Source organism: Heptranchias perlo, chromosome 9 (genome assembly GCF_035084215.1).
Source record: "Heptranchias perlo isolate sHepPer1 chromosome 9, sHepPer1.hap1, whole genome shotgun sequence".
In the NCBI taxonomy this organism is placed as follows: domain Eukaryota; kingdom Metazoa; phylum Chordata; class Chondrichthyes; order Hexanchiformes; family Hexanchidae; genus Heptranchias; species Heptranchias perlo.
Window position 1 is genome coordinate 58,311,085 of NC_090333.1, and position 25,412 is coordinate 58,336,496.

The 25,412-nt window shown below is 42.4% G+C and overlaps 1 protein-coding gene across 2 annotated transcripts in view; it reads right to left on the reverse strand.

Annotated features, from left to right (window-relative positions):
- LOC137325433 (zinc finger protein GLIS3-like) overlaps positions 1–25,412 on the reverse strand; it is a 194,703-nt gene that overhangs the window by 44,693 nt on the left and 124,598 nt on the right. For both annotated transcript variants that reach the window (XM_067990542.1, XM_067990541.1), the window contains exons 6-7: positions 16,050–16,191; positions 12,836–13,004 (exon numbers count right to left, since the gene is read on the reverse strand). In XM_067990542.1, coding sequence (XP_067846643.1) covers positions 12,836–13,004; positions 16,050–16,191 — 311 coding nt within the window. The remainder of the gene's footprint in view (positions 1–12,835; positions 13,005–16,049; positions 16,192–25,412) is intronic.

Sequence of the window (25,412 nt, forward strand, 5' to 3'; positions counted from 1 at the left end):
CTTATTTTTCCTTTCTGTCTCTTTTCTCTCTCTCTTAATCCAATCTTTCTTTCCCCTTCTTTATTTCTCTTTCTGTTCCTGATTTGACATTGAATTCACCCACTATAATTCACCCTCCTTCTAATTCCTCTGTTTCTTACTCAATCTTTAAATCTCATTGTTTAAGGAAATACACTGTTGTTCCCATCGTTTACTGAGGTCCCAGATGCCCCGTTGCCTTCGCTGTGCCGTTATTAGCTCGCACTTCCAGCAAGTTACAGTGCAAACATTTTTTTGAGTTGAAGGGTACAAGAAAAAAGTCTAATGGGGCACGCTGCGAGATACCCCGCTCCAGCAAGATCCGGCCCCAATAAGATAATTATTGTAGAAATACTTAATTGGAGGAGGGCCAATTTCAAAGGGTTTTAAACGGATATGGTCCGGGTAAATTGGAATCAAAGATTGGCAGGGAAAACTGTAATCGAACAATGGGTGGCCTTTAAAGAGGAGATGCTTCGGGTACAGTCTAGGTACATTCCCACGAGGGGGATACGTAGGGCAACCAAAGCCAGAGTTCCCTGCATGACGAAAGAGATAGAGAGTAAGATGAAACAGAAAAAGGGGGCATATGTCAGATGTCAGGTTGATAATACAAGTGAGAACTAGGCTGACTATAGAAAGTGCAGAGGGGAAGTGAGAAAGGAAATAAGAAGAGCAAAGACAGAGAATGAGAACAGATTGGCAACTAACGGAAAAGGGAATCCAAAAATCTTCTATAGGCATATAAATAGTAAACGGGTAGTAAGAAGAGGGGTGAGGCCAATTAGGGACCAACAAGGAGATCTATGCATGGAGGCAGAGGGCATGGCTGAGGTATTAAATGAGTACTTTGCATCTGTCTTTACCCAAGGAAGAAGAGGCCGCCAAAGTCACAGTAAAAGAGGAGGTAGTTGTGGTACTGGATGGACTAAAAATTGATAAAGAGGTGGTACTAGAAAGGCTATCTGTACTTAAAGTAGATAAGTCACCAGGTCCGGATGGAATGCATTCTAGGTTGCTGAGGGAAGTAAGGGTGGAAATTGCGGAGGTACTGCCATAATCTTCCAATGATCCTTAGATATGGGGGTGGTGTCAGAGGACTGGAGAATTGCAAATGTTACACCCTTGTTCAAAAAAGGGTGTAAGGATAAACCCAGCAACTATAGGCCAGTCAATTTAACCTCAGTGGTGGGGAAGCTTTTAGAAACAATAATCTGGGACAAAATTAATAGTCACTTAGACAAGTGTGGATTAATTAAGGAAAGCCAGCACAGATTTGTTAAAGGCAAATCGTGATTAACTAACTTGACTGAGATTTTTGATGAGGTAACAGAGAGGGTTGATGAGGTGTATATGGACTTCGAAAAGGAGTTTGATAAAGTGCCACATAATAGGCTTGTCAGCAAAATTGAAGCCCATGGAAAAAAAGGAGCAGTAGCAGCATGGATATGGAATTGGCTAAGACACAGAAAACAGAGAGTTGTGGTGAATGGTTGTTTTTCGGACTGGAGGAAAGTATATAGTGGTGTTCCCCAGGGGTCGGTACTAGGGCCACTGCTTTTCTTGATATATATTAATGACTTGGACTTGGGTGTACAGGGCACAATTTCAAAATCTGCAGATGACACAAAACTTGGAAGTGTAGCGAACAGTAAGGAGGATAGTGATAGACTTCAAGAGGACATAGACAGGCTGGTGAAATGGGCTGACGCAGAGAAGTGCGAAGTGATACATTTTGGTAGGAAGAACGAGGAAAAGCAATATAAACTAAAGGATACAATTCAAAAGGGGGTGCAGGAACAGAGAGATCTGGGGGTATATGTGCACAGGTCGTTGAAGGTGGCAGTGCAGGTTGAGAAAGCAGTTAAAAAGGTATATGGGATCCTGGGCTTTATAAATAGAGGCACAGAGTACAAAAGCAAGGAGGTTATGACGAACCTTTATGAAACACTGGTTTGGCCACAACTGGAGTAGTGTGTCCAATTCTGGGCACCGCACTTTAGGAAGGGATGTGAAGGCCTTAGAGAGGGTGCAGAAGAGATTTACTAGAATGATTCCAGGGATGAGGGACTTCAGTTACGTGGATAGACTGGAGAAGCTGGGATTATTCTCCTTAGAGCAGAGAAGGTTGAGAGGAGATTTGATAGAGGTGTTCAAAATCATGAAGGGTCTAGACAGAGTAGATAGAGAGAAACTCTTCCCATTGGCAGAAGGGTTGAGAACCAGGGGACTGGCAACTGGCAAAAGAATCAAAGGTGACATGAGGAAAAACCTTTTACGCAGTGAGTGGTTATGATATGGAATGCACTGCCTGAAAAGGTGGTGGAGGCAGATTCAATCGTGGCTTTCAAAAGAGAATTGGATAAGTACTTGAAGGGAAAAAAAAACTGCGGGGCTACGGGGTAAGAGCACGGGCGTGGGACTAACTGGATTGCTCTTGCAGAGAGCTGGCATGGGCTCGATGGGCCGAATGGCCTCCTTCTGTGCTGTAACCATTCTATGATTCTAATTATACTTAGCAATTAAATTGTCTTTTGTGTCTTTGAGAACCTTCATTAATATTTTCATCTGGAGACTGCTAGGGTTTGAACTGATGATGTGGAGATGCCGGTGATGGACTGGGGTTGACAATTGTAAACAATTTTACAACACCAAGTTATAGTCCAACAAATTTATTTTAAATTTCACAAGCTTCGGAGGCTTCCTCCTTCCTCAGGTGAATGTTGTGGAAATTTTAACGTAAGGACGTCTTTTTTTTGTCGGTCTCCCATCCGACTGGCTGGCCTGATTGACAGGCTAGCCTCAGTCAGACAGGAGACCAGCCAGGGAGAGGATGTAAAAAGGTAAGTCTTCAGGTAAGTCTTTGATTGTATGGAGGTCCACAGCTTCCTTGAAAGGTTTTAGCCACCAACCCACCTCCTGGGAGGGGCAGATCTGGAATGGTTGCGATTTTCAATGCCTCCCCCGCCCCCAACCCACCCATCTTTCAATGTTAAAATTCTACCCCATATGTATTTCCTGTCTATCCCACTTTCTGTGTCACATTTTGATCTCGTATTTCTTTATATGCAAAATTCTTGCAGCTGATTGACTTTAATTTTATAATCATAAAATAGTGACTAATCAAAACTAGCGAGTAAAATCTACCATAAAAATTCAGAAACTGAACCAACTGAATTGACATTCTGAAAAAAAATTATTTCCAAAACAATTCAGAACTCACTAACAGAAGTGACAAAATATACTAATAAATAAAGCAAAAACGGAACCAATCAAATTACTCAAATTGGTTTTTCAAAAACCTTTCATCCGCCATTTCTCACAAACTTAAGAACCCAGCACTCAAATTAAGGATATTATAAAAGTATATATTTTTAAAAATTCTATAGTTTACAATAATGTGATTAAACTTATAGGGGGAGAATTTCCCTGAGGTTCTCATCTCCCACCATAACTTCAGCAGAAGATTAACGGAAACCCTGGAGAAACAGCAAAACAGCTATTTTTAGCAATTTATACCATTTTCTCCAGGGGGGGGGTTCCCTCAATCTGCCACCATAGAACCCTGCTGAAATTCCAGGCGATAGTCTGTAAGTTTATAACCAACTAAACTGTTGTTTGTGTCTTTGAGAAACTTCATTAACATTTTCCCAAAGTAGCTTCAACTGCTCTCAAAAGCTTGAGCTTGGAATTGGTATTCTTCCCAGCTAAAGGGAGTTACCAACTACATCCATGCTTGCAATTCGCAGGATGTGCATTCTGAGCATACGTAGTATGGAAAATCTCTCAGAACACATCAGTATGATTGCCTCAGTGCAACAACTTGAAGAATGTTTTTCCACAGTGTATGACAACATTTACGTGTTTCATAGAATCATAGAAAGTTACGGCACAGTAGGAGGCCATTCGACCCATCATGTCCATGCCGAAAAAATTTTTACCCCAAACTCGCCCCCGGACTGAACCCCGAACTCCCTCCCCGCACTGAATCCCAAACTCCCTCAACACACTTAACTCCAACCTCCTCCCCCGCACTGAACCCCAATCTCCCTCCCCCACATTGACCCCCCAACCTCCTCCCCTGCACTGAATCCCAAACTCCCTCGCACTGAACACCAAACTCCACTCCGTACTGAATCCCAAACTCCGCCGCACACTTAACCCCAACCACCCCCACACTGAACTCCAAACTCCCCCCAGTACCTCACTCCTCTGCCCCCAACTCCTCCACTCAGCCCACACTATTGAGCTCACCCAGTACCAGGAGCCCTTCCCCCTCCCTAATGCCACGCACAGAGGGTACAGCCTACGTACCTCCCTGAGCCCAACCTGCCCCCATTACAGCACCCCAAGCCTCTCGGCCCCAGTACCGAACACTAAACCCCCTTCCCACCCCCAGTTTGTTTTTATAAATGATTTCTAAGCTAGCTGGACCATGAATTTTATAACCTTTTCTGAGGTAGAGTTTTGAAGGAAGAACTATTTTCAAATGCTTGTTTTCATTTCATAAGAGAGTTAGAGATTGATGATAAGACAATTTGGGCTTTATTTTATACTGAAAATTTAAAAACAATCGTTGCTTACATCAAGATTTATTTATTTTTCTCAGTGCAAAGCTCGAAGTGTTTCAATTCTTAGAATATGATAGTTTTGAGGAGGAATATAGGACACTTAACACAGGAACATTTTGTTTTTGTAAATGATTTGGAGGATGAATTTTAAAAGTTTCATATGAAATCTATTGTCAAGTGCTTAATTCTAAGAGAGTCAGATATTCTGACTCAGAGAGAGAGATAGATAGAAACAATTGGGATGACTTAGAGCCTCTTTGCTTTTTCATACTGAAAATTTGAAAATAATGATTGTTGAGAGATTTATTTATTCAGCTGCAGTAGGTAAGGAAAACACAAATTTTTATTTCTCAGAAACATGTGCTTTACCGTCTCTATCCTAGATACTTCTTTCTAAATTCTTTCACTGGAGATCTGTACTTCTCCCTCACTACCATATCTAAACATCTCTCCTCCCCTGCCCCCCACCTCCCCCATTGCAAAAACATAATCTTTGTCTTACTGTGAGCAATGCCACACATGTTTTGCTAGTATATAAAGATAGGTAGACAGATGGATTATATAGATGGGTATCTGAATTGCAGACAGTAATCCAATCATGTGGGATGAATATAAACTGCTCCCTGTACCTATCTCACTATTGGCTGGGCAGCAGTGTATTGCATAGCTGTTTGAACAGGTTACTGAGCCTAGTAGATAATGGAGATGCTTTGAGGGATCAGGAGATGAGCTATTCATTATAAAGTGACCAGCTTCTGCCCTGCTCTTGTAGCCACAGTGTTGATATGTTTGGCCAAGTTAAGCTTCTGGTAAGTGGTGACCGCCACTTAGATTGGTGGTGGACTCGGCAATGGCAGTGCCACTGAAGGTCAGGGGAGATGGCTAGGCTTTTTATTCTTTGGGATGGACATTACCTGGCACTGTGGCTTGAATGTTACCTGCCACGACAGCCTGAACCTGGATATTATCCAAGTCCTCGTGTAGGCTGGCATGGACTGCCTCATTATTAAACAAGTTATGAATGGAGCTGAACATTGTGAAATCATCAGCAAACAGACCCACTCCTGACCTGATGAAGCAGTTGAAGATGGTGCAGCTAAGGACAAAGTCCAAGGGACTCCTGCAGCGATGTCCTGGGACTGTGATGATTGACCTTCAACAACCACATCCAATATTCTTTTGTGTCAGGTACGACTCCTGCCACTGGAGGGTTTTTCCTTTGACCCCCACTGACTTCAGTTTTGCTAAGGCTCTTTGGTACTATTGGTTGATTGCTGCCTTGATGATGAGAGAAGCTGCTCTCACTTCTCCTTTGGCAATCAGTTCTTGTATCCATGTCTGGATCAAGCATCATAGCTGTACCGTAACAGCTTAACTACAAGGATGGCTAGCACTGGTGCACAAGTCTTCAGTACTAAGCTAAGATGTTGACAGGGTCCATACCTTTGTTGTGTCCAGTCCGCTCAGAAACTGCTTAACGTCATGCTGAGTGAACCAAATTGACTGTACACTAGCATCTATGATGGTTATGACCTCAGGAGGAAGCCAAGTAGAATTATCCAGTCGGTACTTTTGGCTGAAGACACTTGTCTCTTGCACTCAACTGCTGGACTCAACCATGGTTGAAGATGGGGTTGTATGTAGCGTCTCCTCCTCCTGTTATTTGTCTGATTGTCCACCACCATTCGACTGGATGTGGTAGAGCAACAGAGCTTAGCTCTGATCCATTGGTTTTTGAACTGCTTATCTCAGTCCTTACCTGTTGCTTTTGGTGTTTAGCATGTAGGTAGATCTGTGTAACAGCTTCACTAGATTGGTACCTCATTCTAAAGTACGCCAGTTGCTGCTCCTGGTATGCTATTCTATGTTCCCCATTGAACCAGGCTGGTCTCCCAGCTAATCGAGGAGTGAGAGATGCGTCAGGTCATGAGATTACAGACTGTGGTGGTATACAATTCTGCTTCTGCTGATGGCTTACAGCACCTCATAGATGACCAGTTTGGCCTGCTATATATTTCCCTAGTCTGTTCCAATTAGCATGACAGTAGTGCTACACTACATGATGGAAACCAGACTTTGAATTCACAAGGAATATACAGTGGCCACACTTATCAATGCTATTGTGGACAGGCGTAACTGTAACATGTAGTTTCCTCATGTTGGCTTCCTCGCACCTGATGCTGACCCAGTCTGGCAGCTAAGTCCTTTAGGACTTGTCCAATAGATATGTTGCTCTTATCTGCAGACTCACCAGTAAATGTATATGTTTGTTGTTTCGTAGTGATCAGAAGTAATTGCCGAACCATTCTTGGTGGTGGTCATTGAAGTCCCCCACCCAGAGTATATTCAGTATCCTTCCTTTCCTCAGTGTTTCCTACAAGTAATGTTGAACATGGCAGAGAACTGATTCATCAATTGAGGGAGGATGGTAGGTGGTAATCAGCAGGAGGTTTCCTTGGCCTTGTTTGACTTGTAACCATGAAACTTCCTGAGGTTCAGAGTCAATGTTAAGGACTCCTAGGGCCACTCCCACCCAACTGTATAAAACTGTGCCCACACCTCTATTCTGCTAATAGGGCAGGACATAACAGGGATGGTGATGGAAGAGTCTGAGATGTTGGCTAATAGATAGGTTGCTCTTATCTGCAATCTCTCCAGTAAATGTATATGTTTGTTGTTTCATAGTAACCAGAATTGGACACAGTTCTCCAAGTAATTGTAATGTTTTCGCATAACTTGTGTCTTGTTTATGTAACCCAACATTCCATTTATTTTTGTCAATTGTTTTACCGCATTGTCTAGACATTGGAAGTGATGAGTCTTATCACTACCAGCAATACATTAAACTCCAAGGCATTCTGATTTCACAGAAATGCAGATTTGCTACTTACACTTAAATATTTAGTAGCAAATCGTTCTAAACCTATACTGTAATTAAGGAAGTTTATGCAAACTGAATTTAGGTTATTATTAATTTTTTAAACATACTGATGCAGAAATAATTAAAACAAGTCATTTTTTTTACCATAAATCTTATGCTTTTCTCAGCTTTAGCCAAATATTTTCATTAACCAATGAATCAAACCAATGTGACTATCTAAATGTAATTTCTTTAAATCATGTAAATCAGATTAGCATCATCTAATTGGCACACTTGGCTCCCAGTTGCTGTATTCAGACTAGTGCATCATGAAGAGCCTCACTGTAAGCTTCTCGGTCTAGCCAGTGTAAACAAATTTGGTAATGCAGACAGGATCCTGGTGTTGCATTTCCAAGCAAGCTCAACAATTTTGTAAAAATGTTCAAATTGTCTTCACTGAAACCATTTGGGAGCAACAAGTCCTGCACTCCATATTGACTTTGGCAAAGGTGATGCACCACAGAACCGTACACTGTTAAATCAAATTTTGGAAGCTCTGTCAAACGTGTGAGAGTTCTGTACCCCAGCTTAGGACCGGACTGGTCTTCCATTTCTTTTAAAGTGTCTGCTACCGCTACCCCAAATGACTGTTGGTAGCCTTTTTGACCTTGAATGGCAATGGAGCTTGAACCTGTTTTCACCTGGCATCCATACATATATGCATGTTCCACCACAGGTCGCTGGAGAACAATCGGGAGTGGGAGCCCTGGCTGATATTGTTTTGTCCCCTCCTTAGCCCAGGGGCTTTAAAGTCAACCGCAACACACTACTTCTGCTCTAGCTGAGATCGGGTAACTCAGTGCAGATCAAGGACTGGACCTGGGGCTTTTTCTGCTTAGTATGGAGATGGCCTTTTATTTACACAGAATTTAACCAGTAATTGTAAATCACAATGGGAATTCCGTGAGGTCCCATCTTTGAAAAAAACAGCACAACCACAGCTTGACAGAAGTACTATAATGGTATGTATTTAATTATGCATCTGTAATAATTCAGAGGAGAGCCACAAGAATGATTCTCAGTTTAAAATAACTTAGCTACCCAAATAGGCTTAAGGAGCTGGCCTACATATTTTAGAGAAGCATGGACTCAGGGATGATTTGATTGAGGTCTATAAAATAATGAAGGGACTAGACTGTGTGCAAACTGACAAATTATTTCAATTTGATAGGCTGGGGAGGAACAGGGGTCAGGTGTATAAATTCTGCAAGGGCAGAAATAGGCTAGATGTTAGGCGGTTCTTCTTTTCCCAAAGAAGAGACCTGTGGAACAAACTGCCAGCTTGTGCGGTGAGTGCTGATTCACTGTGTACCTTTAAGAGAGAGGTGGACAGGTTCCTGGCTGGGGCAGAGATTGCATCATACAAGAGGTAGGTACCAATTATGATCTCAATTATGAATGTGGTCTCCTGGGCTAGTTTTAATCACTTGGAGGGATCGGAGAAGAGTTTTCCAGATTTTATTTTGCCTAATTGGCCGTGGGTTTTGATCTGGTTTTTCAACTCTTCCAGGAGACTACATGGCATCTAGGGGGTATGGAGTCTCTTGACATGATGCATAAGGCATCACAGCTGTATGAGAAGCTAGATGGATCAGCTGGTCTCTTCCTGTCTGACGCTTTCGTATGTTCTTATACGTAAGACAGCTGCAAAGTACATCCTCTAAACCAGGGGCTTCACTTCAATTACACAGAAAGTTTCCTTACGCTGTTTTGTTTATCAGATATTTCCTGTTCATTCCACACAGAGTGCCACCTTTTATCACTGAGTCATTCATGAGTGTGCTAATCAGGAAAGAGATCTACGGATTATTGCAGATATATATATGAAACCATCAGCCTGGTGTTTTATATAATTGTTGAGAAACCTCTGTGAAGAGCCAAAGTCTATAGTGCCGAAAGCCACTAAGGGTTGAAAAGAGTAGGAGAAAAAACAAGATAAATCTAAAAGGAATGATTAGGCAATTTAAAACACAGTAGAATGTAGGAAAAAGACTGAGAGAAGGTAGAGTGTTTTGATTCCAGCACACTCCAGATACATTTCCTCTTCTCCAATGCATAGGTACACTTCCTCATGCAAACCTCTGCTCGCTATCATCCGAAACATGACTTTATAAATGAAGCTTTGTAGGATAGTGGGCTGCAGGGTAATCAATGAACCTTTTAACCAATGAGGTACACATTGGAAATAATAGACTGCCACCGTAACCTCTATACATCTCTGACAGACAAACAAATAACACTAGGACAAACTGTATATCTCAAGCTATCAAACTACAAATTAGGTTTATGGAGAAGCAAAAGTGAGTAGAAGAGAAGCAAACTTGACAGATTTCATTGTTTTATAACTCAATGTTTCTCTGAAAACAGTTGAAGTCTAGAAGCCTTTATCAGGTTTCTGCCATCCTCTAAACAACTTGCATCCTTAATGAAATAGTTTTACATGAAAAAAATCTCATGGAGTCCACTGTTTGCCTCTTGTAGTACAGTTAAAAATTAAATAATGAACTGGGAAAAGACTCCACTATTTACCTCTCTGTCAAATGTAAGGAATCTTACAACACCAGGTTATAGTCCAACAGTTTTATTTGAAAATCACAAGGAGCTTTCCTCCTCCACTCACCTGACGAAGGAGGTAAGCTCCGAAAGCTTGTGATTTTCAAATAAAACTGTTGGACTATAACCTGGTGTTGTAAGATTCCTTACATTTGTCCACCCCGGTCCATCACCGGCATCTCCACATCATACCTCTCTGTCAGGCAGGGCTCTGAGCATGGAGCTGTCAATCAACATCAATCCCCTGGATGAAATGACTACTGCAACAGATTCACACCTCCTGATGTGACAACAGTCCTAATCGATTAATTCTATTTCCTTTTTATAGCCTGGTAATCAAATTTTTAAACATTTACATCCTTTACAACAAAGGCAGTGTGAAAAGCTACTCGTTAGTCCTCCAAACCTTTACAGACTAATTGCCAGACCAAACAGACCGTTGCAGCAAATCTCACTGTGGGGTAATAAGGTGAGAAAAGTTTCACCTCCCATATCTTTACTGTGGCCATGTAAAAGTTTCCTCCAATATAACAAAGACATCAGAGAAAAGAAACTCATGTTATTCTATTTACATAGTTATGAGGCATAGGTTTTGGTAGTTCTGGTCTAGATAAACTGTGGATTCCATTTGGGTTGGCTGCTCCCAACTATGCAGTCACCAACTGAAAGTGAACATAATACAGACCAGAACAAGCTCTTATAAAAATATTAAAAATATAGAGTCTTTTATGATTTGAAACAGGACAGATTTCTGATCCGAGCTCCATAAGGATAAGATGAGTTAGGAGATGGTGTATTGATTCTTCATTTCAACAATGCGAAGATGCAGTAAAGGAGGAAGACAATGCAGAGGAATTTAAAAGGATCAAGAAAGTTTAGAACAGCTCCAATGAAAAAGGCAAATGAGGTTCTGGGTTGCGTTAGCAAACAGATAGAGTACAAATCAAAGAGGTAAAACTGTTGTCATATAAATGATTGGCCAGACTCTATATGAAGGACTACACACTATTCCAGTAAGATAATCATAGGAAGGATATTATTGTCTCTGAGAAGGTACAGAGCTGAGCATCCAAGATGATCCCAAGGATCAGGGATCTACGTTATGAGAAATGGTTGAGAGTTGGGAGTTGTTTTCTTTGGAAAAGAGGAGAGGTAACTGTAGTTTTGCCAACATTGATCCAGGCAAATTGTTGACTGCAGTGAAGTATTTAAATGGCAGGGGACACAATTAAAAATTACAAAATTAGGAATTAGAAGGTTCGTTTTTTTACCTATTGGGTAACATACTTTTGGGATATGTTCTTATGGAATGCCATTGAAATGGACATTATGGGGTAGATTTTAACTGTCGGGCAGCCGACAGGCAGAGTGTGCTGGCCAGCTGCCCAGTACTGCCAACAGGAGGTCTGGTCCATTTAGAAAGCCATCATCATATGGCCACCCATCTGCGGTGGCAAGTAGACACCTTGCTGCAGCTCACCGGCTCCAGGCCAGCACAATATCAGGCAACCCAGAGAGCGACCCGTCCAGCATCGAGGTAGGTCCATGGGGGCATTCGCGGTGGGGTGGGGGGAGTGGGAGAAAACACAGTGCAGCAGTGGGCCACATTATTTTTGTAGAGCCCAGAGAAGCACTCTTGCTCCTCCTGGCCCTACAAAATTACCTTTCTCGGTCTCCTTCAGGTGGACTGCGAGGTGAAAATGGGCGTAATGTGCTCCACCCAGTTGTGTCCCAAAATGTCAACCAGGATCCTATGTACATCGTAGGACTTTCCATAGTAAAGGGGCTTATCAACTGAATGAGGTGGGCGCTCCGGCCGCCCAGCAGTAGGCCCTTCCAAAGATGGTGCGATTGGATCAGGAGCAGGAACAAGCAGTAAGTTTTTCCCCACCATTCTAAGCCACTACTGCCCTGTTTCTGTCCAGTGGGGCAAGTGAAGATCTCCCCCTATTGGACAATTATGTATTCTTGGGGCTCCAAGGGGGTACATTTTCTGAAGTAGGGGGAACCTGGTGTGGCCCACATTATTTTTGTTGAGCCCAGAGGAGCACTTCTGCTCCACTGGGCCACACAGAGAAAAGGAAAAAATTCATTTCATATCCCGAACATCTTCCAACCTGCTTCAGCCAGGGTAAAAGCCACAGCGGCTTCCCCACCCACGGATGAGTTAAAATCACGGTCGAGGCACCAATGATATCATCAGACTTCAAGTTGCATATTTAAAGCAGGACTCTGCCGGTTTCAGGCGGATGCCTTTGCTGCCTGCTCAGAAGAGCAGGTTGAAATCAGGATCATCGGAATACAGGCAGGAAATCAGCCGGTAAGTCACCCGAGGCATTTTAACTGTCCACCCTCCCGGTTTCCTCTGGGCAGGTAGGGTTAAAATCTCCCCCTATGTGTTACTCACTGTCTATTTTCCATGGGAGGGAAGGACATTTGCTGAGCTACCACATAAGCAACACACTTTTCAGCAGTAGTCACTGGAAAGCCATCAGGAGCTGGAACCTTAGCTGATTCATTCTCCCCTCCTACTTGTACTACCCCCACTGCTCCCCTAGCTCACATCAACTAACATTACTGACCAGGGATCGAACCTGATGTCTTGCTGTTTCGTATTGTCAGTTTCACACCGGTCAGAGTATTTATTCCTGGAGCTATTAGACAGTGAGTGAACTCTTTTTATTTATTTACATATTCAGAGACAGCCATGATTGCAGTCTAGCTCACTGTGGTGTGTATTCCTTGAATCTGGCAGGTATTCTGTAAATCTTACCCTTGTCTTGGGTTTTCCACCGTAGGCAGTTGTGCAAGATGACCACGTGGGCTATGCAAGTCCCCTTCAATGGAATGGCGATCAGAGGACGGACTTCGGGTAAGATGCGGAGACGACAAAACAGGTGCTGCTGGCACGCTATGGCTGGTGGGAGAGCAACTGTACATTCCTAGATGAACAAAACAAAACCATGTATCGATATTTCTTTCTTCACAACTGACGTTGGGGTTAATTCCAACCTAATCTGCCCATTGTGCAAAGTAAAATCGGGCAAGGAGGCCTGACGTGGTCTTGAAAGGAGTGCAAAATTTGATGTTTAAAAGTGTCAGTGAATATTTTTATATCTCCTAGCAGGTCTCCTGTGGTGTTGCTGACAGTCAGAGGAAACATTTAGAGTACATAAGGGCAGGAGCATTATGCCATGTAATGTGCAATGTATTATTCTACTGCTAAGAAGGAGCTGGGTTTAAGTTAAACTGTCCGTTTAAGGTCAAAAGTCTAATTGCTGTTAAGTCCTCAGACCAAGTAGAAGCTAACTGCTTTCTTTTGCTCTCTAATACCATTTTTAAGGAGTTGTGATCTCATTTGTAGGTATCATATTATTCATAAAACAAATAAAAATTGAATAGATAGGAGTGTTTCTGGTGCAAATATAATCATTTCAAGTATGATGGATGTTCCAGATGCAAAACTGGGTGTAATACAGGCGGTCAATCCGATCCTGTCAGTTTCCAGACCGGTGGATTAGGTTAAAATTACCCCTAAATGTACAAAGGCCCAATATCATGTTATGATTTCAAAGGAAAGCCTACAGGGAGTACCTTTTGTTTTGAAGTAGTCATCCATTATATATTGAAATAACATTTTTATGTAAATATCTTTTTGCATCTGGAACATCCATCATACTTCAAATGATTATATTTGCACCAGATTTACTCAAATATTATTCATAAAACAAATAATAATCGAATAGATAGGGTACCTACAAATGAGATTCTAACATCTTAAAAATAGTATTAAAAAAGAAAAAGAAAGCAGTTAGCTTCTACTTGGTCTGAGGATTTAGAGCAATTAGACTTTTGACCTTAAACGGACAGTTTAATTTAAACCCAGCTCCTTCTTAGCAGTGGAATAATACATTGCACATTACATGGCATAATGCTCCTGCCCTTATATACTCTAAATGTTTCCTCCGACTGTCAGCAACACCACAGGAGACCTGCTAGGAGATATAAAAATATTCAATCTTTTAAACATCAAATTTTGCACTCCTTTCAAGGCAACATCAGGCCTACTCTCCTCTAGGCCCTCCATGATGTCATTGACGAGGAGGAGGCCTGTGCATTTTGGTGCGGCTCTAATGATTTTAATAAGGGCCACAACTTCACAGCAACCTGGAAGCCAATCCAGAGCCTGACCCTAGGTAAACATGCCACTAGCAAAATATGCAATTTACCCAGCCAATAGCATGCTTTTCTGGGGTGATCAGCTTCAATTCACTTTCAGCTTGTTCCAAAGTCCCAACCCCAGTTGCAATCAAAGGAGTTGTTTTGGTTCACATCAACATAGTGGTCTACCAGCAGCAAGATCTGACATGAAGATTATCTCCTCCATTAAGATACATGACACTTTCTTATAATCAATTATTTTTTTTCAATAGACAATGGGGAGTACTTTGAAGAAAAAATATTCTTCCCAAACTTTCCTTCATCTTTAGCCTAATATACAATTAGTTGCTTTACTATAGTAGGTACCAGGATCAATTTCTGTTGACTCATCCAAAGGGATAACATCTGTTAGTAAGTGTTGAAACTCTTGTTAATATTTTTTGACTCTATTACACAACCTCGAGAATTTCTATATGCGTAAGTATTTAACATCACTGCAATACACTTGGATCATCAATCAAGATTATAAATGGTTTACTGTTTAGCCCCATTTGTAAAAAAAAATTGGCTAACTTTATGCCTGTGATTATCACTATGGTATCTGCCAAGTTTGGAAAGCAAGTAAAGTGGGGTCCAGAAAGTGCATTGGAGACATACTGGCACCAAAAAAGAAGCCACATTAGCTGAAGAGAGGGGAGATCTGGGTAAACTCTTGCAGTAAACTGTTTGAAATTTTTGAGGTTTGCATTGTGCAGTGCTGCAATCTACAAGAAGTGTAAACACAGCAGTGCTGTGTGTTAATCTCCATCACAATCACACTTTGCATCTTGCTCTTTCTTCCACTGCGCAATATAGAGAGCTATTTCTCACACAGTGAAATTTTTGTAAACAGTATTTACTTATATATTTTTTTGCTCTCCTGGCTGCATTCCTGCACACCTCCAGGTTATTGTAAACGTCTAATGTGGGCTCCCTGACAGCTCAGTTGATAAAGTGCACTGACTAGTCTTTCTCAGGAGCACAAACTGTGAAACCCCTTACCTCCCTCTGTCTTCCCTTCTTCCTACAAGCTACAGTCTTTTAAAACTCAAGCTTGGTGTCATCTAATCACAACTTCCTGATTTATCGCATCTTTTCTTTTCAACCTTGGTGATATCCTGCACTGCAAGCAACAACAACTTACATTCTTCGTGCACAGAAAGACATCTCAAAGAAGGGAAGCCAGAAGATACCAAGGAAGAGGGCGAAAGGGAAAGTTAGGACGAGGAGGGGATGGGCAGAGGCCCAGTCAAAGGAAAGGATATTGAGGTAGTTCTTGAAAGTAGGGAGGTAAGTGGGAAGGTAGAGAAATTAAGGAGGGAGTACCAGAAGGCGGGTGTTATAGTGGTTGAAAGAGCGCACTTCACCTAGGTTTCTCAACTTAGACAAAAACAATGTCTTTATAATCTACAGTAGTTTGTTTGTGTGTGAGGTTGATTTTTTAAAAATTCGTTCATGGGATGTGGGCGTCGCTGGCGAGGCCGGCATTTATTGCCCATCCCTAATTGCCCTTGAGAAGGTGGTGGTGAGCCGCCTTCTTGAACCGCTGCAGTCCGTGTGGTGACGGTTCTCCCACAGTGCTGTTAGGAAGGGAGTTCCAGGATTTTGACCCAGCGATGATGAAGGAACGGCGATATATTTCCAAGTCAGGATGGTGTGTGACTTGGAGGGGAACGTGCAGGTGGTGTTTTTCCCCTGTGCCTGGTGCTCTTGTCCTTCTAGGTGGTAGAGGTCATGGGTTTTCTATGTGAACTAGACAATTTTATTTTGAAATATTTAAAACATACCTGGATATATCTCATGACTGGCTGCCAAAGCTCTTCCAATTGTGTTGTTTGTTACATTGCACGGTGAAGCCCCTGGCTGAAGAGGCTGAATAGTCAGGGAATCATTCATCATATCCTGTTCAAGTTCAGTGCCTGAACGTAGCTTCAAATAAAAGGGAAGAAAAAGTAGAAAAGACTCCAATCAACAAATGTCAGATGCTACTGTAGTACATTATCATATAGTCTAAATATTTACAGGAACTGTCATCAAACAATGAATTGACTGTGGGAACATAACAACTCAATTAGAATTAGTCACTCAGGGCTCCTTCAATGGTCGAATGGGTAAACGCATCTCAAAGTGAACTGTGCCATGGCAACCAGGAAGATTCCAGTTTTCATCTGTTCTTAGTTAGCTGATTTCAGGTGAGCCACCTGGGGGAGCTGTAATGTTGATTATTTTCACTGTCATTTAGTGATCTATCATAGAAAATGGTAGGATGTTATACAGAGGTAAATCATCAGGAGAACACTACCATTGCTTTAATCCTAGAACACAAAAACCCCAAACACCTCACATTACATTGCCTCTTCCTGCACCGTACATTGAGTGGAAAAGAATTCTGACAAATCTTTTACTATAAATTCCAATCTCCCTTCCTCTTAGGGAACTGGCGGGGAAGATTCCCTGTGTGTTATGGATTAGATTTTATGAATTAGCACAGAACTTTGCAAAGTGAGAGTTTCTATCAAGAATCAAGGCAAGGAGGTCAGTGCACCTCGCATGAATTTCAGTCCATTATAATTAATGGAGAGAGAGTTGTGTGAAGCACACTGACCTCCACACCCACATTGCAATATATATTCTGCACAGCTCTGCACCGCAAGCGCTAATTTGTAAAGATTGTAAATTGTATTATAAACATATATAAAATGTGTTTACAATGTGACTGCACATTTGTGCACAGAAGAAATCTTTCATGTATACTGGAATTACACAGCAGCTTTCATATGTGTTTGGGAGCAAAAGCCAAGTCCAAAGCTATTAGTCAACCGAAGAATTGGATGAGATATGGTAAAGCTTTTCCAGCACAGTCTCTGAGCATCATGTTTGCAGAATTCAGATGTTTATATTCAGTGCCTGAACGCAGCTTCAAATAAAAGTAAAGTAGGGCCCCGCCTGCCAGGGGCGGGTGGCCCTCGCGTGCTTGTCTCAGGTAAGTTAAGATGGTGGTGGGTGGGGGGGGGGGGGGGGCAGAGGGCAGGAGCGCATATGTGTAAATGTTGTAAGAACATAATCTTAATAACAAGGAAAAGCCATTAGGCGAACAGCCCTTCCACTTTGCAGAGATCAACCCCTATCTATCTGATTTCTAACTATATCCGTCCATCTGTTTTCTCTCCAGATACACATCAGATTGTCTCTGGAGTCCATTAATACTGTCCTCTCCTTGGTAATTTATTCCATAAGTCTATTATCCTGTGGGTGAAAACATTCCACCTGACTTCTCTTATTTTTTACTTCCTAATTTTTAACTTGTCTCCATGGTACTTGCCATAGTGAAAAATTTCCTTGGATTAATTTTGTTAAAATCTTTCATATTCTTGAAAACTTCAATTAGATTACAACAGGGTTGGGGGGGTGGGAATGGCGGGGAGTTAACTGCTGGCCGCCCGTTTCTTGCCTGTAAAATGGGCGCCCGGCAAAAAGAAAATCTGGTAGGGACCTTGGACACCTATTTTCCAACCCGATTCAATTTTCAGGCAGGCCTTTAAACAGGCGCCCTGCACTCCTCACCACCACCTGCCCCCACGCGCCCCCCTAAAAAAAAACAGGCAGGAGGCAGTTTAAATATGCAATTGGAGTCCTTAGCAGGTTGCAGAATCTCAATCGTAATTTTCATGAAGGATGGAGTATGTGAAGTGCATGCTCATTCCTGGTTTTCCAGGCATTGAGCAGCCTAACCAATGGTCCTTAAAGGGACCACTGGAAGCTGCTCAGAAAGATATGCTTTTGTTTTTTTTTAAAATTTCTGTGGTGCCAGGAGAAGCAATCTACCCAGCAGGCTCTACCAGCCAGTCGGCTCTGTGCTAAAACTGGTTGATCTTCTGCTGCACCAAACTGGTGAGCTGCAGAGGAATGCCCGCTTGACTCCCACAGATTGCCAGTGAAATTTATATGAGGACCGCACCTAAAAATGGTTTGGGCATCCCATTACGACCTTGGACAGGTATCATTAATATTGTATCTGTTTTGGGCCCAACTTCAAAATCTCCCCCAAAATGTCATAACTTCCAATGAAAAGAGGCCTAACTTCTTATGACTTAAATTTCTGATACCCAGATCACCTTCGCTGCATGAGTCCATGCCCTTCAAGGGAAATAATATTCGCCCTATGTGTACGTGGCCAGAGTTACACATTTTGATAGCCTGGCTCAGTTGCTAGCACATTTCCGGCTGATTCAGAAGGTTGTGGATTCAAGACCCACACCACAATTAAGTGCATAACATTCCAGTGCCGTACTCAGGGAGAGTACTATCAAAAATTCTACCAAATGCACCCGATGTCATCAATTTGAGGCCTAGACTATTGTATTTGATTATCTACATTTAATTAATGGGCTGCCTACACGATTGCATCGAAAATGTGGAGTCCGCCCACTTTCTGGGTGGGATTTCCAGAGGTCTATTTAAAGTGTGAATGCACTTCTTAAAGGGAGGTTGCATTCACTGCTGCCAGATTGGTCTGTGATACTGCTAGAAAGTGGAGAATCTCAGCAACGAGTCGCAAGGCTGCCCCCAGGTACTCTGATGCCTCCCCGGAGGTCTTAGTGGAAGAGGTGAGGTGCAGATCGACCCCCTTGCTCAGAGGCTCGATGAAACCATGGACGAAGCTAGGGGAGTCCCCCCTGCCCCCAAATGCAGGCAGGCACCAGAATTTTTGGCAAGCATGGGCAGGTGGCTGCTGGATATGTGCCCCAAGTGGTAGTTGTGCCTCCCAGCCCTATGCTGATGAGGTGCCCTCCCTTTGCCCATCTAGCGGGATCAGCATGGGAGGGGACTGCCAGGATTGTGACGGGAGGAATTTCAGGGCTGACTTTCCTGCCCTGAAGACAAACCGATGGTATTTTGACAAGTTGTGCGTTTACAAATGTGCATCCATTACATGTCTTAAAATCAATTCGCAAGAGTTTGCCTACAACAGTTGTTCACTCATTAGTCTAGTTTCCAGGTATGCCTCTGGACTATAAAAATATATAATTAAATTATATTATCCACTTTCCAAGTCACAGGAACTTCTTGAAAATTTAGGAAACTTACAGAAATGTTAATTTAAGTCCCCATTTCTTCTAAGACTCATGCGGATGAATTTTGAAGCCTCCCGGATGACGGAAATGGGGCGGTAGCACTCCAAAAATAGTGGGGAATGTCTTAACATTCCATTCCCGCCGACGCCTTGGAGCTCCCCCGAATCAGGTGGTAGGCCCATTTAAAATGCAAATCGGGGTCCTATGACGAATTTAGGGCTCCGATTGCTATTTTAGGAGAGTACTGGACAGCCAACATTCCTGTGGCCTAAGAGCGGCCTAGCAAGCCGCCTCATGACATCCATTTGGCATAGTTTTGAATCCGGATTCGTATAAAGCCCGGGCCTTAAAACTGAGACGGTCTATTCGCCAACATAAAAGTCAAAATCTACACCATGGTCGCAAGTTCTTGAGTAAGGACAAATGTAAGTAACTATTTAATAACTCTGCCACTTCTTTGTTCCCAGGTTCCACCTTCCTATTATGTTTTAAGTGTACCAATACAACCTTTCATCCTTTGTTTACTATGTATGTATTTGAAAAACCCTTTATTGTTACTTGAGATGTCCTAAGTAATCTTTCATTCACTGCTGCTCTTGGTTTCTTTCAGTCAATGCTTTTCTTGGTTTCTCATTTTTTTTTCACCTGCTTTTCCTTGTCTTTATAATCTACCCAATGCCCCTGACTAGTAAATTCCTTGTTGTTTTGAAAATCTTCTGCTTATCCTTAATACTATACTTTGGGGGTAATTTTTGGGTTGGGGGTGGGTGGGAGGTTAAAATAACAGCTTTTTGGAGCAGGACCGCATCCCGGCTCAAACTCGCCCACTTCTGGGTTCAACCCAAGCAGGTATGGATGCATGTGCACAACAGACACCAGGAAGTCCCACCCCCACTTAAAGCCAGCAGGTCGATATACTTAAAGGGGCAATGTACCTCATTGAAATATGTGAGGTACTTAAGTCCTTGTATATTGCAAAACTTAAATGAATTTAACCGTACCTGTTTGGGTTTCCCATTGCTTCTGATTCAAGTCAGGTGAAAGCAGGCGGGAAGGACCGGGTCCATGAGGTAATTGCCTTCATTGCACTGTTTGAAAGCTCGGAGGAGCAGGATTGCTTCATCCAGGCCCAACAAGCTCACCTGGCCGACAGGACCCTCATGATCGACCTCTCCCCTCTGATGGTGACCCCCCCCCCCCACCTACCTCCGACTCTTCACCTGACCTACAGCAACCTCTGATCTCCAAGCCCCAGCCCTCCAATGAACTCCCTGGCCCGATGCCCTTCTCCCTGGCCCTCCGGTCTCCTCCCCGGCCCATCTGATATCCTCTCCAGCCCTGCAACGTCCTCTCTAGCCCATCCGATCTCCTCCCCTGCCCTGCTATCTTCTTCCCAGCCCTCCGATGTCCTCCCCGGCCCCACGATCTTAATCCCGGCCCATCTGATCTTCTCCCCGGCCCATCCGATGTCCTCTCTGACCCCGCAATCTTCTCCCCAGCCCTCCGATCTCCTCCTTGGCCCGTCCGATCTCCTCCCAGGCCCACAATTCCTCCCTCCATCCGATCCCCAGCTGTGGCTTGCTACCGCAGGCCTTCCTGCCCAACAGCCAGCCAGCCCGCCAACATACCTTCCAGGTTTCGGTCCCGAAAATCTGCCCCCCCACTCCCTTCCCGGCTTGAGGTCAAAATTCTGCCCTTTTTGTCTCTGATTAACCATATTGGGCTTGGTTGTCCTTTATGCTGTTTAGGTTATAGCTTCACTAACATTTTCTTAAATGCTTTCCACTTTTCTACTGTAGATGATATATTTTCTTATGTTCAATGTTTTTATTAAAAAACTAGGCGAGTATAAAAGTGAAACTACTTCATATGTGAACTGTATTGCAATGGGATTGTAATTCTAAATCAGTATCTACAACCTTCTGAACTGTCTCTTTCACTGCGTATAGATAGTTCTATTGCATTCTTCATGTTGTTGTACCAAATAAACGAGGCAAATATTTCCCTCTTTTATACACAGACTTAACAGAACAGGAAGATTTAAATTTGAGATTTGAGATTTAAAATAAGTGAAAAACAGGGGATATAATTGTAACATTAGACTATAATTACTGATATAAAACCATTTACAATCTGAGAGGAATTCAATTTCTGTTTTAATTTTCATAGTGTAGCTTGTAAAAATAGTTTCTAAATTGTTTTTTTGGCAAAATTAACCAGTAAGGAAAGGCAGGGAAAAAAATCCAAGGAGGTTTTCAACAGAGTTGTGAGGCAGTTTGATTCCCCCCCCACCCCCAACTCTTCTGATTTCCTGATCTCTGCCTTGCTGCTGTGTGGAAGCCAGACACCCAGAGCAGTCAACTTCACACAAATCCTCAGTGTGACATTTTTAGTCATGAGCTATATTCCTAGAAACCACTTACAGCAAAACATACAAACATAGTTAAAAGTGGCATGCCAAAACATGGAGCACAGTGGCATTGACATAATCTTTTCTCCTCTTTTACTAACCTCCTTTTCTCCATCCATTTCTTCTTGATATGTTTCCATTTTCCCTATATCTCTATTGCCTTTTTCTGTATTTCTCTTTCTTTTGAATGTGGGATTGCAAGGTATTTTTCTCTCGTGCTCTCGCTAATGACTGAGAGAAAGCAAGAGCCAGCTTCATACTTACAGGCTCTATAATTTTGATCAAGTATTTGCACTACTGTCAAGAATGCAGAGAGACCCCCCATTTCCATAGCAATGTCCTGTGTGCGCATGCGTGCTCTCTCTCTCTCTCTCCCTCTCCAGACAGCTTAAATACATTTCTTGGAATTACCAGCAGATTGCAGACATGTGCATCTTCAGGTGGGAAATCGTTGGTGAACCTGCAGAAACCTCAACTGAAAGGTCTGTGTAACCAGATTGCCCTTGTGGGCCTCCTGGCGGTTGACTCGAGTGACACAGGGGAGGCATCTTGTCCAGCCTTCCTCTTAGCCACGAGGAGCATGAGGAAGAGACAGAGGCAGGAAAACTGAAGGATTACAAATCCTCAAAAAGAAATGCTTCAGTTTGGTTTGTATGATTTTACTATAAAAAGGAGTGGGTGTGCTGAATCAGATGGAAGTTACAGATCACTTGTGGTATTCAGGCTCATTAATGCACTTGGACAATGCTATGTTTGTGCAGCAGCTGCCTTCATTTAATTCTACGTTTCCTGAATCTTTGTGTAATTCTGTTAGCCAACCTGTAGTGCAGTACATTCAAGCAATCTAAGTTATCTGGCAGCCATGTGGCCCATTCATTAGAATGCTTCAAAACCAAGCAGGCACACAGAACTGCCTAACAAGTGACAACAAAGTCCTCGTTTGCACAGATCATCATGTGTGATCTAAACAGTAGTATTCATCCACACTGTTCTCTTATTCATCATTTTAGGAGTGGTACTGACTCGAACATTGTTATATTTCATCTGCAGGAGTACTGTAATAGCACACATCTGGTGGGTTGCTGGCTCGTACTCATCCCTTGTAAAAAAAAAATCCAACACTTCCCAAGCACAATACTTACATATTTCTCATTGTTAAAGTACCTCATCGGAAAGTTCTTTGGCATCGCATCTGTCTTTTGCCGCAGGCCTGTCTAATATCAGTATCACTGAGATGCTGATAATTTACAGATTTTGTTGGTGAAACAAAGGATGTTTTCTGAACACAGTGCAATAAGGTTTCTGGGTCCAATGGCTCAGTGAATAGGAACAATACGCTCGGTGGAGATGTATCAGGAAGATCCCAAATTGATATCTGGTTTGTACTGAGTTAGGTCATTCCAGCCAGAGCGGTGGAACTGGCCTCAGTTGTGGTAGGAAAAGGAAGTCCGCCAGGCTTCCTGCACTTGATTGATATCCCGTGACCCTTGCCAGAAAGAGTGCACGACTGATCTAAGGTGAGAACAGGATCAGACTGAACTGTGATGTCACTCACAGTTGAATAACTCAGCAACACTTATGGGTGAAATTGGTTAACGCCAGTAGCACAAAATGGGCCAATAGCAAATCGGCATCACGTTTTGCGCTACTTGCGTTGACAAATTTCCCACCATTATTGTCTAGGCTCACAAATGAAGAACGGGTGAGGTAACAGTTGGCTCCCAACCCCTTTGAATCTTAGCCCAGCATGAATCAGTGTGTTCAAGAAAGGAAGAGAGAAAACTGGGAAAAAAAACTTCCCGAATATGGACCTTTTCCATCAATGTCAGTACACACAATTGGTTTCTTCATCATTCTGTTCTAGCCACGTACTCGCCAAGAAACAAACACCACAATATGACTGCCCTACATCACCAGGCCCGACACACAACACACTATAGATTTTATTTTTTATCTCTGGAATCCGATGCTCATTCGAACAGATGCCAAGGAAATGATTAAATGGACTTTATTGATACAGCTGCAGTAATTCAGTGGTCCAATTTCTAAAGCGAGTGTTTATTAGAACAACTGCTAAAACGATTTATTGCAAAACAAATATATTATAAAACAGCAGAGGCATACTTGATGTATGAAACATGATTGTACGTGGAATTTAAGTGAAAGTAAATGGAAGACATGGCAAAGCTGGACCTGTGCAGATCAATGAGGCCTGGAATACCAGGCTTTCTCTGCCCCAGATAAGTTGTCAATGCGATTCTCACTGAGGTCCTATTAAATAAATGGCTACCTATTGAAACCAGTGGCTACTAAGCTATTAAGTTATCAGTTAGTGGAAACATAAATCTCATTATTGTTGTAATTAGTATTTTCATTTTTATTTGTGAAAAGGCCAGATAGCAGAGCACCACCAAGATTGAAAAGAATCGATGAGCCAAGCCAAACGAAGAAGTTGGTGAAACAAAGGATGTTTTCTGAAAATAGTGCAATAAGGTCTGAGATGGCTGATGCCCAGCCTGAGTTTTAGAAGCCTGTAGGTTGTAGAGGGAGGGGAAGATTGAGCAAGATAAGGAGTTGCATAGTTTGAAGTCCTGACAAGGAATGAGTTTGGCATAGAAGTTGGTGCCATAAGCCTTGATTTGAACACTAAGGATGCAGGAGGAGAAAGTGAAACAAGAAAGTTCAGAGAAGCAGTACCACAGTAAAATTAATTAAATAAAGAGAGACAAGCAAGACTGAGAAGAAGTGAGAGAGTCTGGAACAGTTCACACTGAATAATCCTTGTCACTGTTCCAGTTATTGGCCAAAGGTGCCCTGTAAAACCAAACTGTCTGCCACTAAAGTGTGGAATTTTGCAGAACAATTCCTCTGAAGATTGAATGGTTGAGCAGGGTTTGTGATAGGGTAAATTAAACATGGTTTGTGGATGGAAAGGGCTTGATGGGCAAATGGCATCTTCTTGTTCCATGTTTTCTTATGTTGGAATCTGAACGTGTTTTCATTTCTGAATAGGAGAGATGAAACTCAAAATTTATGTTCAGACTAATTTGCTCATTCCCATACTACATTGTTAGAAAATGAAAAGCAGTACATCTCAGACATAATGTTATGTGTCTTGACTCACAGCACATGTGGCTATAATCCCTTCTCCTATTTGTGTCATACTTTAATGTGAATCAGCATTTCTTTACGACACCTCCTCTGGTGAAGAAAACAAGTCTATTTGTAAAGGGTCCAAACTTACAATACCTCCCAACAACAGCAGAGCAAATGATTGCGATTTAGAGGCTGGAACCTTAACACCATGTTAAATTATCCCGTACCCAGTCTCCTAGGAGCTATGTATTTCATCCACTGAAACACTGATCAAAGAGCCAAGTTACCATACTTGACTGAACATGTACCTGCAGCATTAAGAAAGCCTGTTAACATACAGTTGCATTCAATGTATGAAAGGACATATCTCACACAACCAATGGGATGCAAAAACCTCCAACAATGTACAGAGAGTGTTTCTGTGATTTTGTGAGCTTTATAAAAGGGAAACACATGAGCTGAGTTCTTCTAATTGATGAGTCTGGTTTTTTTTTAGTAACAGAAAACACTTGCTGGGATTGGATCATAACCAGCAAAGTTTAGCCCGTTCAACTAACTGTAGCAAATCA